The sequence below is a fragment of the Mesocricetus auratus genome, unplaced genomic scaffold, assembly GCF_017639785.1.
Source record: "Mesocricetus auratus isolate SY011 unplaced genomic scaffold, BCM_Maur_2.0 Super-Scaffold_100023, whole genome shotgun sequence".
In the NCBI taxonomy this organism is placed as follows: domain Eukaryota; kingdom Metazoa; phylum Chordata; class Mammalia; order Rodentia; family Cricetidae; genus Mesocricetus; species Mesocricetus auratus.
The window spans coordinates 5,187,808-5,204,227 of record NW_024429204.1 but is presented as its reverse complement, the minus strand read 5'-3'; the positions used below and the strand labels follow the sequence as shown (position 1 = coordinate 5,204,227).

General features: G+C 40.6%; 1 protein-coding gene across 49 annotated transcripts in view; it reads right to left on the bottom strand.

Moving 5' to 3' along the window:
* Positions 1-16,420, bottom strand: part of Rims2 (regulating synaptic membrane exocytosis 2) — a 394,972-nt gene that overhangs the window by 174,375 nt on the left and 204,177 nt on the right. For 31 of the 49 annotated variants that reach the window (XM_040730508.1, XM_040730511.1, XM_040730514.1 and 28 more), the window contains 3 exons: positions 14,979-15,150; positions 11,503-11,656; positions 837-905 (listed from right to left, as the gene is read on the bottom strand). In XM_040730508.1, coding sequence (XP_040586442.1) covers positions 837-905; positions 11,503-11,656; positions 14,979-15,150 — 395 coding nt within the window. Of the gene's footprint in view, positions 1-836; positions 906-7,998; positions 8,026-11,502; positions 11,657-14,978; positions 15,151-16,420 lie in introns of all 49 variants that reach the window. The other 18 variants (XM_040730506.1, XM_040730510.1, XM_040730524.1 and 15 more) reach the window with 1 other exon arrangement.

Below are 16,420 nucleotides of genomic sequence, written 5' to 3'. Positions count from 1 at the left end.
GGGAGAAACAACTGAGGTTGGATCTCTACACTATATGAAAATGTAGAAAACATTTTCATTCTTAGCAAGTACTATATTGTTCATTCCTAATAAGAAATAAGGCAAAACACAGCAACTCAGTTTTTACGAGTAGTTTATTGACTATGGCATGATGACCCTACTATAAAAATAAAAAAACAAAAACAAAAACTTAGCAAAAAGTCAGCAATCACTGATGCAGTTAGAGTGGGTCTTATAAATAAAAAGTAAATTTTTCCTGAGTAAAGTTAACTATAATTACGAGATTTAGTAAATTATTTAATCTAACATTATAACTAAGAAGTCTAGAATAAAAAATTATATAACAATTAGGAGTCATTACTTATGAAGTTTCAATTATAAATCAGTTATACGATAAATTATACAATTTATCATAAAAGTATTATTATTAATTTTGGGGTGATGAGTTAGGGTTTCTCTGTGTAACAGTCCTGGCTGTCCTGGGACTCACTTTGTAGACCAGGCTGGCCTCAAACTCACAGAGATCCACCTGCCTCTGCCTCCTAAGTGCTGGGATTAAAGTCCTGTACCACCACCGCCCAGTTATTAAGTTTCTTAAATAGAAGATCTAAACATACTTTCTTAGCCAGGGCTGGCATCTTTAAAGAGTATTCATTCTAACAATTTGCACAGGATTCCCAGCAACTGTTTGGAAGTTTAGGTTGTCAAGTTTTCTTGAGGTTACTTTTGGTAGATGGGGAGGCAAATTTGTATTCTTCTCTTTATTTATCGTGATGATAAATAATGGCGAATCGCACTACCTTTTTAATACAACAAAAGAATGCTAAAGTTCTTACCTGATACCACACCAACTCCATCGTCACAATCATAGTCAGAGACCTCACTGTCACTTACTCTCTTTGATCCTATGAACAAAGGACAGGAATAATTAAACTTTACAGTTAGTTGTTCAAAGAAGCAGCAGAAAGAGGAATCTACTAAAGTTGAAAGATGATTGACAGTACTATCAACGAAACACAGGTAGATAAAGGAAAAGCCAGGAGAGTTGTTAAATTCTCACCAAGACTGCTTTTCACGGACATTTCATGAGGTTAGAATACAGACCACAAAGAGGTAGCAGTTTACACAATTATTCAGAAACGTGTAGTACAAAATTCCTAAACGGGCAAAAGTCTGAAACTATCTTAAGTATGAAATATATAATTAAGATCTATTGAAAAATGATAGTTAGCATTAGATGCTTTGAGACAAAGGTACTTTACCTGGGTAAATTCCCACACACAGACATGGGTCATTTTCCAAATCAGCATGTCACTTCCTAGTATGGATAACTTAGAACTTTGAAGCCAAGTTCTGCTACACACTCTCATAGAGAATTTGAGGAACATATGTTTATTCCTGGCATTTTAAACTTCCCTTTTTCTCATTTGCTTAGCTTTTTTTCCCAATGCTTCAAGAAGACAAGAAATAAATCATATATAAAGCTAAATGCCAGTCATGCTGTGATTTGTAAGAAGTGGACCAAGAACACACATAGGTTGTAGGATTTAATTACATTATAGTTTCCCAAAGAAGCTATTTTTCCTTGTCTTTGAGTTAAGGTCTCACTATGCAACCTTGGCTTGCCTGGAACCTGGAACTCACCATGTAGACCACGCAGACTTATTTATCTCACAGTGATCTGCCTGCCTCTGTTGACATCCGTCTCTGGAAATTTTAATGTTAATTTCAATATAGCAAAACTGACATCAAGTCAAATGAAACAGAATTTTAATGTCTAAAAATGAATGTACTTTACATTTAATTATGAAATAGACCATGCCCAAAAAGAATTACTAAATTTAACGTTGATTTTTCATGATGTGTGTCTCAGGATAGACACACTATGCAACAGAATCTTTTATTAAAGTCTTTTCTTTGTCTTGGTATCACAAGAGATTTAATGATGAATAGCAATGACAGTGCTGTGATTTCTCTGACTTGTTTTTGCCTTTCATCACACACTACACACCATTTATTGAGTGTTAGTGTCGGGAAATACCCATTTCCTATATAGCGCAAAAGGAATCTAGACAGCTCTCAATGAGAAAGGTTTCCAAAGCAGAGACACCAGGATGCTTCAACAAAGCCTTCCAGTGTGTGCACTCTTCCGGCAGAAATACCCTGAACTTCCCGTATTCATCTGCTCATGTTTTAGGCCACGCCCTCTTCCTTGGGAGAAAGTGTATGATTCCAGCTAGTGCACACTCCTCCTTTCCTCCTTTTACATCTCGATTCTGAATTAGATAATCTCGGCAAGCAATATCCTCCCTCAACTTAGGTCAGAAAACTTCAATGAAAAGCATAGACATTAAAAAAAGCATAGATGTTTGTTGGGAGATGGTGAGGTGTCCACACACCTTTAATCCCAGCACTCAGGAGGCAGAGGCAGGCGGATCAGTGAGTTCAAGGTCAGCCTGGTCTACAGGGTGAGTCCCAGGACGGCACGGAGCTTCACAAAGAAACCATGTCTAGCATAGGCATTTATATGAGAATTACCAGACAAATTTCCAACAAACTGAGCAGAATGGGGTGTATAAAGATAGAGCATGTATTTTAAATGGATTTGGCCAGATAAAGGATTACACAGATGGGACTATAATGGGGAAATTTAAGCAAACTGCCTGCAAATTTTAACAAAGTTTCTTTTGTACAGACCAAGTATGAGGTTACTAATTGCTGTCCCGGGTGCATGAGAAGTTTTTACTATTAGCCAAGGGTTAGAACAAGAACAACACCAGAAACAGTCAAGTTAATTTCATCAATCTTTGTGAGCTGCACTGTGCTCTGTGTGTGTGTGTGTGTGTGTGTGTGTGTGTGTGTGTGTGTGTGTGTGTGTGTGTGTGTGTGTGGCGCGCGCGCATGCCTGGAGCAAAGATGCATAAACTAAGTAAGAGATTCCAAGTCAGGTCCTCAGGTTAAGCAGAATAAACACTAGTTCCTTCTAACTCTTACAGAATTCAGATTTGAGATTTTATGTTCCCATATTAACCTTAAAGAAGTTAAAATGTGCTGCTTTTAGGTTCACTATACTTTGATTTTCTCTTATTAACATTCCAATGAACTCAATGCTCAGATCTGACTGGTATATTAATTGTTTGTATTAAAATCAATATTTTCAGTGTCTTATTAATAAGAAATATTTTCTAACTATAGATGATGAATTTTCCTGAGTCTTCCTCTAAAAAACTTTGAAATTGTAGACTTACATTTATATCCATACCTATCTTGAACTTCAGTTGCATATAAGATGGATAGCACATTTCTCAAAATTAATCTTTTGCTATTTATTATTTCCCAGTTATCTGTGATAGAGCCTGCATCATAAATGAAGGCATCCTATATAAAGGGACATATCTCTTAGTGTACATTTTCTCATGCACAGATGCCCATCCACAAATCAGTAACTGATTCTCTCTCTAAATACCATGTCATATACTTTGATAAACAAATCTCTCCACAGCATTAGTAATACCCTGTACCGTGTACACTTGCTTTTGCATGTAAATTTGAGAACCACTTTAACATATCTCACAAAGGCGTTCTGTTGGAATTTCAATTGCACTGAACGAATGCACAAACTCAAGAGGCGTTGATATGTCTTCCAATATTGCATTGGTAGTTATGAACATGACATTTGAGTTTCATCTTGTTACTCTCCAGTCATTTCCTCATGGTCTCTTACCCTAACCTGGATCTCACCATTGGCTAGACTGGCAGCCCGATGGTGTGGGTTACAGATGATGCCTCTGTGTTGGTCCTTTATGTGAATGTCAGGAACTGAAATCAGCTCCCCTGAAAGCTTCCTCCGCAAGGAATAGCTTCCATAGTGGCATGAAAACTTCAAAAGGAGGGAAGGAACCAAGAGTTCTGCCCAGCTATGACACTTAAAACTACGACAATGACCAGCATGGCATAATAACCCTAAGAGACGGGAAGGGCACACACACCTTTATGGAAAACAACAGCTCCGTAACTTAAGACCCTCTCCAAAAGAAGGAAATCAGGTCCAGAACCGGAAACCTGGCCAACAACTTAGGGTGAGTAAAGTCATGGATCTTCGAGAACCTACAGAAGCCACCTAAACCAGCAGAATCCTTAACTACATTGGAAATATCTGTTCTTAAACCCACAGATATGTGCAGTCTTCTCCTTTCAGGAAGGAAACTTCTCTTTGCAACCTACAAAGTGCATTAGAGGAGACCACAGCAAACAGAACGCAGAGCTGCGGAACCCGGCCCGAAGGGTACTTCCTGAAACTAAGGCTCAGGGATCACTGCAGAAGGGGAGGAGGAAACATCGTAAGAGCCAGAGGGGCAGGGAGTACGCTGTGAGGCTGTGTCTTCTAGAAATGTTGGAAGCTACCCCCTTGAAGTCTCACTAGCAAGACTGCTTACACATGGCCTGAACAAGGATGGCACATGCTAACATGTAAGGGGGAAAGCTCATGAGGCCTCAGCCCTAGACTGCGTAGCTCTTTGTGGACTAGAGGTGACTAAAGAACGCTGAGTGAGGGCGAGAGGGATTGTCTTTCCCTGGGAGGAGCAAACCAGTCAGTTACCTGATACCAAGATGTCAGCCCTGAGGTCATATGCATACAGGTGTCGAGTGACATCACAGAGACCCAGCAAGTTGTTTTCATGTATTTAGGAGCACACACGTGCACGCATGCACACACACACACACATGCACGCACGCACATACACACACACCAATAACAGAAAAGGGGCCATGAATTTGAAAGAGCGTAAAGCAGAGGAGGCAGTAAGGAAGGGTTGGGAGGGAGGAAAGGGAAGGGAGAAAGGATGTTGTTATAATTTCAAAAAATTGTTAAAAACTACAATTAAGTCTAAACCAACTAATAGTGTCATAATCCATAACAATTACTGGCTCTATGAGTGTTTCCAAAGCTCCAGGAACCCAGGTCAAACACGCAGGGATGCCTGCTGACCATGTTTTCTAGTGTCCTCTCTGCTGCCTGCCCATTTTTCCAGTCCTGCTTCAGAAGAAAACACTCCCGGTATGTGTTATGATCGGAGGAGACACACCTCTGCCACCAAGAGCGTAGTGTTCACGCTAGCTCCTCTGAACTGTACTGCCAAGAGTTCAGTAAGCCCCGGGATGCCTTGCCCATCCCCGTGGTAAGCGGTGGAGACCTAGGACTACGGCCCCGAGCGAGCAATGGGACTGACCCCGCGGCAATAGGAAGAAAAAGAAAACGGAACCGGGAGACCAGCACGTTCCTGGGAGAGCAGCACGTTCCCGTGACAGAGAAACTGAAAGAGACGAGGCGAACAACTTTGAGTCGCTAGCCTACTACCCCTTCCGAGAAAGACTCCAAACCTTACTATACATCTCCATCAATCAGTGCCAGTCTGACACAAGTCACGGTCAACTGGGAGAGGGCACTCATCAGATTGTCCCGTGGGCAACCCTGCGGTGCATTTTCTTCATTAGTGATTGTGGGTGGTGCCGCTGGTCCAGAGTGCTATGGGAAAGCAGGCTGAGCAAGCCATTTGGAGCAAGCGGTACTTCCCCGTGGCCTCTGCGTGAGTTCCTGCCGAGCAAGCGGTACTTCCCCGTGGCCTCTGCGTGAGTCCCTGCCTCAATGGTTCCTTCCCTCCTTGAGTGCCTGCCCTGACATCCCTTAGTAATGGACTGTTACGTAAAGTATAAATAAAAGAGATGCTTTCCTCCTCTGCATTGCAACAACAGCCAGCACCCACGCACTGAGGCCTCTCCAGCACCTGTAATCCCAGCTCCACCCCTGCCTGCTTGGATGCGAGGCAAGCACATGGCACACAAACACACATACAGGCCGAACACTCGACACATGTAAAAGTTAGCAACCTTTCAAAAACAATAAATTGACAGTTCCAAACGGTATGTGGTTGGTTAGGCTCCATTTCATAGAGTTGAGAAATGTCCGTTTGTTACCAGTCTACGAAGAGTGAGGATGAGCTTTGAATTAATATACCTTCTGCATTGTGTTGAACATTATTTGTATAATTTAATAATATATATATAATATAAATACACATAAAAATGCTAATGTGTGCACGTGAGGAATCTAAGTTCATCCTGAGGTGTAAGTGCTCTAGTTAGTGACTGCGTGTTTACTTATAATTTGAGATCCTTCATTCTTTTGTGTTTCCCCTAATTTCTTTAACTTGCCCATTTTTTTTTATTTATCACTTTAAAAATTACTATCCTAGAGCCTCTCTCAGTAGGGATAATCTGTTAATTTTTCTTTCCAGCATAATTTTATGTATATTGAAGGTATCTTAATAAATGGAAGCTGAAATTTTTTTTCCTGTTTTTCAAGACAGGTTTTCTCTATGTAGCCCTGGCTGTCGTGAAACCAGCCTTGTAGCCCAGACTGGCCTCGAACTCATGATCCTCCTGCCTCCACCTCCTTCAGCAAATAATACCCAAGTGCGGAACCATCCGCAAAATGATTTCAATTTAAGTATAAATTGTTACTTTGTGGGATATTTGCATTTTTATGAGAAAGAGGGCCTGAACTTTTGTTCTTACCTTCAGGCTTAGATTCAAGGGCATATATCTCATATATATTTCACCATTTATAAGAATAACCAAAGATAAAACACTTAAGAATGCACACATGTTGATTCCAGACTACTAAATACTTCTGCATTAGCTTCCCAGAGCCTGCTACAAGAAACACACACACACACACACACACACACACACACACACACACACACACACACACACCCATGCACAGCAGTCTAGAACGACTGAATCTCGCTGCCTCAGTCCAGTCCTGGAGGCTGGAAGCCCTCATTGGCAGGCTCTGTAGGGTCCAGGTGCTTGTCTCTGGTTCCTGGTGGTTCCAGTCGCCTGGCAACCTTCTCCATGTTCTTATTCTTAACAGACTTTAAGTTTTCGCTATTAAGTATTTTATACTTTTGCCAAATTCATACATAAGTATACCCTATTTTGACATAATTTTAAATGGTACAGATTTTTACACTGTTCATTGCTGATAAATGTGTATGTGTGTATGTGCATAGAATATATACGTATATATGTGTATATATACAGAATTTTGTTAGTTCAAACATATTAAAATAAGTTTAATGACCAGTTAAACAGTTGGCATGATACACTATAGTAATACACTAAGGCCGATCTATTTTTTTTTTTTTTTGCACTACGTGATAAATTTGCTAACAAGATGAGATCTATAGCAAATGTAGCTTTGGACTGTTTGGTTGTGGAAATCGGTCTGCACACTGCTTAGGCTAGTCTCATTATCTCTACACAGCCAAGGACGATCTTGGAGTCCTACTATGCGATTTTTGTGTCCTGAGTGCCAGGGTTATAGAGCAGGCTACCACAGATGCTGAGCACAGGCACCTTATGTGCATTTTAATTAAAAACATCAGCCACTCAGAAGCGAAAAAAGAAACACATTTAAAATCATATCCATTTTGGACGGGCACAAGGGCTCAATGGATAGAGACGTCACTGTCTGACAAGCTGTCTGATGACGGAACGAGAGGGGTGGGTGGGCTCTGACTCTCACAAGCTGTCCTGTGACCTTCCTACACACCAACATGACACACACACTCCTACACGCACAGAGTAAAAGTGAATTAGAGATTTAAAATATATCCACTTAAATGTAAGTTTTGTGAAGCCACATATAGCATAATACACTAAATGTATTTACTAATGAGATAATGCTATAGTAAAGGAGATAATTTCGACACACTGAAGTAAAAATCTGTTTTAAAAATGGTTTAGCATCAAAATAACAAATGCATAAGCATGAAGATACTGGAAATTTTCCAAAGGCAGTAAGGAAATGCTGTGGACACATGAGTTAGGATTTAATATATGCACACTAGCCAAACAAAACACAAAGCAACACAGCAAACTGCACTGTGCATATGAATGCATGCATTCAACACTACACATGCCACATTTTACCTGAGTTATATGCACATAAGGCTTTATCTGGAAAACAATGTGGAGGCAATGTCAAAAATGCACCTGATATTGTTACTGGAGAATTGTAGAAATCTCATCTCCAGTTTATACTACAGACAATAAAATTTGATGTATTAAAAGTTTAAAGCACCACACTAATTCAGAATAAGATAAAAACGCATTACATATGAATAAACATTAAAATTAAGTTAATAGAAAATCTGACTAAACTAAGATGAGAACAAAAGCTAAAGAAGATAGGCAAAATCAAAAACGAATCACATCCTGCCCCGACGCTTGTTGGGAACACGGTTGTATTACATAATCTGAAATGCCAGTGATAACCGGCAGACATGTGGCATCTCACAACTACGGAACTGAGACAGAAGGGACCATTGGAAAGCACTGCTCATTTATGAATTCTGGATTTTAAAAATGGCCAGTTTAATGTGGATTTCCTAAGAAAAGGCGAATATTCAAAAACCTTAATGATTACAGTTATCTAAACATTTTAATATCATTTAAAGAAATCTATGGAAACCATCAAAAAGCAAAGGGATAAATTTGGGGGTTTTTTCCTCTCTGTAATACAACTGACATTACTAGTGGAAAGACGTAACTTCCTGCAGCACCAGTTACTAAGGAGGCCTATTTTCTAACATTGAATTGAAGTTTAAAAAGTGTAATGATTCTTAGGTTAGGAAATGAGAAACAGTCCATTTGCTAAATTTTCACAGGATTTATCTGGTCTGTCAGAAGCCCATACAGCAGAGCAATGACATAAACCACTTTAAAGGAACTAAACAGAGCTTTGTTTCTGGCAACAGTATTTGGGAACAGACTAAGAAGTAAGCATAAGAAACCATTTCTTTTTGTTGTTGCTGTTTTTCAAGTTAGGGTTTCTCTGTATAACAGCCCTGGCTGTCCTGGAACACACTGAGGCCCAGGCTGGCCTCAGACTCACAGAGATCCGCCTGCCTCTGCCTCCTGGATGCTGGGATTAAAGGCGTGTGCCACTACCGCCCAGCTCTTCAGTACTTTTTCTCTGAATTAGGGGCATATGTTTGGACATTGACTTCCAAACTCTAGGTTTATTACCATGATAACTGACACTGTAAGGGCCTAGGTTACCCAGGGGAGGAGCTTGGGGAAGCTAGGGGAATACAGACTACAGGCCCCACTGAGGGTTAAAATGCCTTACCATCAGTAAAAACAATGGTTCAAAATGGCTTGTGTCCAGACTCAGTGTCTGGGAAGTTCTAGAGTCCGTCAGTGTTGTAGCATCACAGTCAGTAACTCCAACAAGCAGCTAGCACCTACAGAATAAGCCGCAGGGCTAGCAGCATGAGGAGACTGACTATGCCAGCGCCTGGCTTAGGGAAGGAACCACCGTCCGGGGACACGGCAGTGACGATCAATGCACTAGAGGGCAATTTCTGAATGTCACGCTTTCTTAGGCTCACTGAAACCTCTATTAAGAGGATTTTTTAAAGGTATCTCAACATCACATCAGATATAATTTTTAAACAGTGGACATAACATCAAGTTGGTGACGACCCAAGTTGTGTGTCTTGGGTCAGTCACAGCCCTATAGGCTCAACAGGTACTTCATGCTGATGCAATTGAAATAAGAAACATTTCAAAACAAAATGGCAAAATAAGACAAAGTAAAAATGAGAAACACATGAAATACATTAACTCAAATATATAAGAATTTAAGTATAAAGACATAAATTGCCAGAGTTTTGTCAGAAAGGACTTAAGACAACCATGGAGGAATTGAACAGTTGCAAGCCTATTCATAACTGAACAATTGAAGCCGGTGGAGATTCCAACTCTGTAAGCAAGGCTGGCAGCCTGTGTGCTTACGGTGTATGAACTAGTGCACAGGCAACTGTACCAGAGTGGCCGGAAAGAATAGACAACTTCATTAATAATACTGTACTCCTGCCAACAGAGTGAGGTTGTCACAGCACTTACAAACAGGGATGCATGAGTGTTTATGATCGCGTGAGGTTTAAAAAAGACAACACAGGTTATTCTTAATTGATTTTATCTGAGAGTTTGATATTATGCTTAGTGGAAGGAAAATGCTAACCATTAGTGAGGATCAATTTTTTAAAAAAATTAAGTCCTTTAAAAAAGGACTTAACATGATTCCCTCGGTTTCCTGTGACTCTCATAGGACCAAGCTTTTGAATGTACACACACCCAGCAGCTTTTGGGTGTCAGTTCTGCAGAAAGGAGGTGGTCCATTGCTATGCCAGGCATTCCCACAATCAACAAGTCACATCGTGCACTTTGCTTATGGTTGGACACTTGTGCAATCTCACTCATGCCGGGGACCCAACAGCGGGCACAGATGTTAGCAAACGGGAACCTGGTGGCCACGGGCAAAGGACAGTCCGACCTCCCGAAGAACAGTCAGAGCAGCAAGAAGCCGCTGTTTCCCTCCATCACTCAGGTCAGAAAAAGCAAAACCAACCTCAAAATCTGAAAGTGCTGGAGCAAAATCCAGCAGTAGCATTTTTAAATCTGGAAAACACTATTACACTGTGTGATGCCGGAATACAATTGCCAGTGATTAGAACAAAAACACGCAGGTTTGAAATTACTCAATCCTGTGTGTGCAAGCATGTCTGCGTGAGTGCGTGCGTGTGTGTGTGTGTGTGTGTGCGCGTGTTATATGTTTGTATGCTCATGGATAGTGGGTATACAGGCAATGTGGGCTTGCGTGTGGAGGCCAGAAATCTCTCTTTTTTGAGACATGAACTCTCACTGAATCTGGTGCTCACCAGTAGGGCCTGGATGATGGTCAGTGAACCTCGGGAGTCTACCTGTCTCAGCCATCACAGAGCTGTAACCTGCAACTACAAGTGTGTGTCAGCTGCTCACGTGGTTGCTGGGATTAAAAATCAGGTCCTACGTTGGCACAGCCCTTCACTGACGGAGTGAGCTCCCAGCCACGACAAGTAAAGAACCGTCAGAACTGTGCCATGAGGTCAGTAATGCAATTTCCACATGATAAACAAGGAAATCTGAGCATAGAGAACACCTGCCTCAAGTCATTCACTTCTAAAGTGGAAAAAACAACAACTGAAAATGTGAAACATAATTTCAACCACTATGTTATTGTTGTCATTTTAGATATTCATGAAATATTCGAGACATTTTTACGTGTCTGTAGCTCCATGACCAGGTTCTATTGTATTAGCTGTCTCGTTCCTACATTTGGCAGTCTAAATACTAATACTCGCCCCAAAAGCTGTGTTTATTTGTTGTTACATCATATAATACGCAACCAGCATGATTTTAATATTGTGAGTATGAATGCCGTAGGTGTAAAGATGTTTCTGCTTTAAATGAATAGGAAGCATCAGTAGCAGCCGTGGAAAGACAAACACACGCTTACAAGCACCTGTAATGCTGTTTTCAAGTTCTGTCAGATGCACAAGCAGGATCAGAGACAGCCAATGACAGCGTGAAAAGGTCTGCGAAACTTACTCTGTAACCTGCGTGTGGGGCTCTCTCCGTGGAGCTGCCTTCGAGGCAAATACGGGGACGGGTGAGGGAGCGGCAATGAAGAGGCATCGTGGGTCTGAAGTTTGTACCAGTGCAGCTCATCATCCAACAGAGCCGTTTCCAGTTCTATCAGAATCTGCAACCCGGACACACAGAAACCTGTTTCACCAGTGATTAAGAAATCTCCTCAATAGTCTTGTAACTTTTATAGTATCACAGGAATGCTGCTACAACAAAGCAAGGACATTTAATGTTGCCAAAATAGTAGGCATGTTTTGACAGTAACTAAGTGAGAAATATTTTTTCCTTTTTTAGTGATTTATATGCTTTGAATGGCGACATTCATTATATATACCATGACCATACAATTATGAGGATATTAAATTTGACATGACATAAATAGCAAATTTTACTTTTAAAATGTTTATGATAACTAATCTTTATCTTTTATTTTCTAACTCAAAAGCATTTTCATTTATAGTTACTAGTATAGTAACTTCATAATAACCAATAAATTAATTTTAAATGAGAAAAATTAATTTAAAGTATTTATTAACAACCAATCATGCCACATTATTCGTCCTTATTATGAATAAAAAAAATGGCTATCTTTGCCTTCTAGGACAGGGTGCCAAAGCTTAAAGAAAGGCTAAGATGACTTGCATCTAGAGTAAGATAGCTTGTTGAGAAAAGAGATAAAAGGAGTCAAGCCGTCTTCCTTAGGCCTTTCTGTTCACTGTAGCACACTGATGACAATTCAAAAGCAAAGCAGCTCACCACGGGCCCTTTGTGATGATCAACTCTTATACGCCATTAGAAACAAACGGGAAGGCAAGAGAGGGCATTTAACATGCGCCCTGTGATCACGTAACGGCACAATGTGAATTTTTTGAATCGTAAGAGAAATCAGTCTGTAGAAACGAATTAGTTTTCCTTCAGACTGCTGTGCAAGGGTGGCAGAGTTGACAAACATGAAGTAGGCCTGCCATGTGAACTGTGAGTCACCGTGTGAACTCGCGTGTCACCGTGTGAACTGTGAGTCACCGTGTGAACTCGCGTGTCACCGTGTGAACTGTGAGTCACCGTGTGAACTGTGAGTCACCGTGTGATCTGTGAGTCACCGTGTGATCTGTGAGTCACCGTGTGAACTGTGAGTCACCGTGTGAACTGTGAGTCACCGTGTGAACTGTGAGTCACCGTGTGATCTGTGAGTCACCGTGTGAACTGTGAGTCACCGTGTGATCTGTGAGTCACCGTGTGAACTGTGAGTCACCGTGTGATCTGTGAGTCACCGTGTGATCTGTGAGTCACCGTGTGATCTGTGAGTCACCGTGTGATCTGTGAGTCACCATGTGATCTGTGAGTCACCGTGTGAACTGGGAGTCACCGTGTGAACTCGTGTGTCACCGTGTGAACTGGGAGTCACCGTGTGAACTGGGAGTCACCGTGTGAACTGTGAGTCACCGTGTGATCTGTGAGTCACCGTGTGAACTGTGAGTCACCGTGTGATCTGTGAGTCACCGTGTGATCTGTGAGTCACCGTGTGATCTGTGAGTCACCATGTGATCTGTGAGTCACCGTGTGAACTGGGAGTCACCGTGTGAACTCGTGTGTCACCGTGTGAACTGGGAGTCACCGTGTGAACTGGGAGTCACCGTGTGAACTGTGAGTCACCGTGTGAACTGTGAGTCACCGTGTGATCTGTGAGTCACCGTGTGATCTGTGAGTCACCGTGTGAACTGGGAGTCACCGTGTGAACTCGTGTGTCACCGTGTGAACTGGGAGTCACCGTGTGAACTGTGAGTCACCGTGTGAACTGTGAGTCACCGTGTGATCTGTGAGTCACCGTGTGAACTGTGAGTCACCGTGTTATTCAGGTAAATGAGCCTGAGCTGCTGCTTCCCTGACTACATGGTCCCTGTGCATGTTCACTCTGAGAGGCGCGGCACTACAAGCTAGCACGCGCTGTACATACTGGATCCTCCTACTAAACCCGAGCTGCACACTAGCGTTATTTACACTTGGCTAGGAAGTCGCGGTGCCAGAAGTGACCAAGGGCCAAAGGTCAGAGTTCTTGCTCTCAAGAACTGCATGGCCCCTCTCTCCACATGACTCACAGGTCTATAACTCTGTGTGTGTGTGTGTGTGTGTGTGTGTGTTGTTTGTTTGTTTGTTTGTTTGTTTGTTTGTTTTTGAGATGAGGTTTCTCTGTGTAGTCCTGACTGTCCTGGAACTCGCTCTGTAGACCAGGCTGACTCGACAGAACTGCATGTCCCTGCCTCCCCGGTGCTGGGACAACAGGGCACGCTCTATACCACCCAGAAGATGAGAACCATCTTCATTCGGTGTAAGAGAAGTTTCTTTATACCCCTCTCCCTGAAAAGTCAGGTTGAGTGTTGGGATTAAGGGTGTGTACCACCACTGCCTGCCAAGGTTTGTAACTCTTTAGGAGACATAATTCAGTTTCTTTTTATTTTACCCATGAAATTATCCTTTTATTTAATCAGGAAAACTAGGTAGAATAAAAAGCTGAAGGGAATAACTGCTTAGGCTCAGTATTACATGCCAGTCCTTAGAAAACCACTTCATCTCTCAAGCCTCTGCAACTTGTTCTCGAAATTTCCCTTGGAAGCAGTTTAATCAACACACAATGTAAACAGTCTTTGCTTAAACTTTCCACGAGTTCCCATTAGTCACAGGATTAATCCAAATAAGGAACGTGTTCTGAGCGTCCTTTTAACCTTGGGGCATCATTTCTTACACTCTGCTAATTGGAGGCAGGGACCTAAACTCCTCGACCCTGATGCCTTCTTACTCTCTCTGCAGAAATCTCACCCCCTTGACTATGTCAACTTCTATTCTCACAGGTACATATTTCCTTTGTACCTGTTTCAGTACAGCCCAGCAATTATATATTCCTACTACACATTCCTCATCATAGCAGTATCTGAATCCTCACTGAGCTATAAATTCTTGAGGAAAGACCATAGAAAAATGCCTAGTACATTATATGGCTTACAAAGTAATCCATGAATAAATGAATAATTGACCCAATAAAATAACAAGAAGTAGAAAAGACTATACAAGACAAGAATATCCCTATCAAGTAGAAATCAAGCCTTTACCATCACTCACTAGATCCCCCCCATGATTATGGGGTTTGTTTTGGTATTAGTTTTGATTTGGAGACAGAGCCTCACTATGATGGGCACACTATATTTGAATTCTCAAATAAAACTATCAGTTTCCCTAGGAACTGGGGTTAGAGTTATACATTACAGTTCTGCTAAGAGGTTTTAGAAACACTATTTTCTTTAGTATCACGAATGTTTATCTTAAAGCTAGTAAATTAACAAGCTATGCATATTCTTTCAGATATTTAATATCCTGAGTATTTTAGTGACAGTCATAACAACAGAATAGGCTGAGAAGCCTCAAATTAAACTACTTCCAGTTACCTCTCCTAAAAATTCACTCTCTTCTTCTCGAACTCTAGCTTGGTCCCAAAGGGTAATTTCAAGCATTCGTTCCCGGAATTCCCTTCGGTGGACAGGAGAATAAATGAAGGTCTGGTTCCATTTGGGTTCCAATGTTTTCTTTACCGTTTTTGTTCTTCTCTTGTTTTTATCACTATATTAATAAGAAGAAAATATACAAACTTACATAAAAAGATTGTACTCTACATTTTATCCATTTAAAACTTCTCAAGTGAAATGTTATCACATTATTTGTCATGTAACAGTTAAAGTAAACTTTTAGTTACTGTTAGATTATGATACAGTTGCATCATCTCTGTAGCTCAGTAAGAGCAACAGCTCAAATAAACCTATTCACTTAAGCTACACAAGTCTAATTGTAAAAAAGATATATATATTGCAGTGTTTACTTCATAGACAAATAGCCTACATAACAAGCAATTTAATACATATTTTATGAAATAACTTTGTCTCTAGTAAGGAATAGTATTTGCTTATTTGCCAGAAACCAAACCAAAACAAAAACAAAATCATGCCTTTAAAGACACAGAATACTGTTTCTGTGTAACATAGCCAGAGTGATGTGACAGAAATCGGATCTGATTATCTTGACGGACAGGACCTATTGTTAGGAGACTTTCATACTTAGGTTGAAAATATTAGTTAGAAAATATTTTAAACTATGTATCTTATATGCATATATCATAAATGACATTTACAAACATGTATTATATCATTAGTTACATTCAAATATACTAAAATATTAAAGATGAGAAGCGGGCAGTGAACTCTAGTTAGAACTGAAATCTGAAGGAGGCTAGAAGAATGGGCCGTAAGTTAATAGAAGAGATGGGAGACCAAGCTTTCACGCTAAGGAACCTGTCTAATGGGGAGAAGCAGGAGAGTTTCCTGATGTCCCTCCACACACAGCAACCACAACAAACTTCTTCAAGCTCCACCACCACCTCCTAAAAGAACCATGATACAAACCTTATTTTCAACAAGTGAAAACAAATGGGCTTTGCTTTTCTTAAAAGTGGAATTGAAACCATCAAAACACCATCATGGAAGTTAAGTCAAATAGTACAAAGGGATTAGCTGTCCTTAAAGACTAAACTATGGAGGTGTATTTTAAATAGGTTGCTAAAAATAAATCCTTAGTCTCTAATAAATTATTAAGCATACAGTAAACATTTGCTCAATAAAATCTAGCCAAAACTTTATTTTCATGCTAGTACTTTTGACTTAGGTTTAACTTAAAGCAACAATCAAAATCTTGACCTTTGTATTCAAGGCCACAGCCAACTGTACTTCAAAATATTACTTTTATATAACTAAATATCAATTGTTAGCTCATATGTTCAAGAATTTCTCCCTGGCTGGAAAATTATCAGGAAAATTAAATCAATAGCTAATGTTTAGTA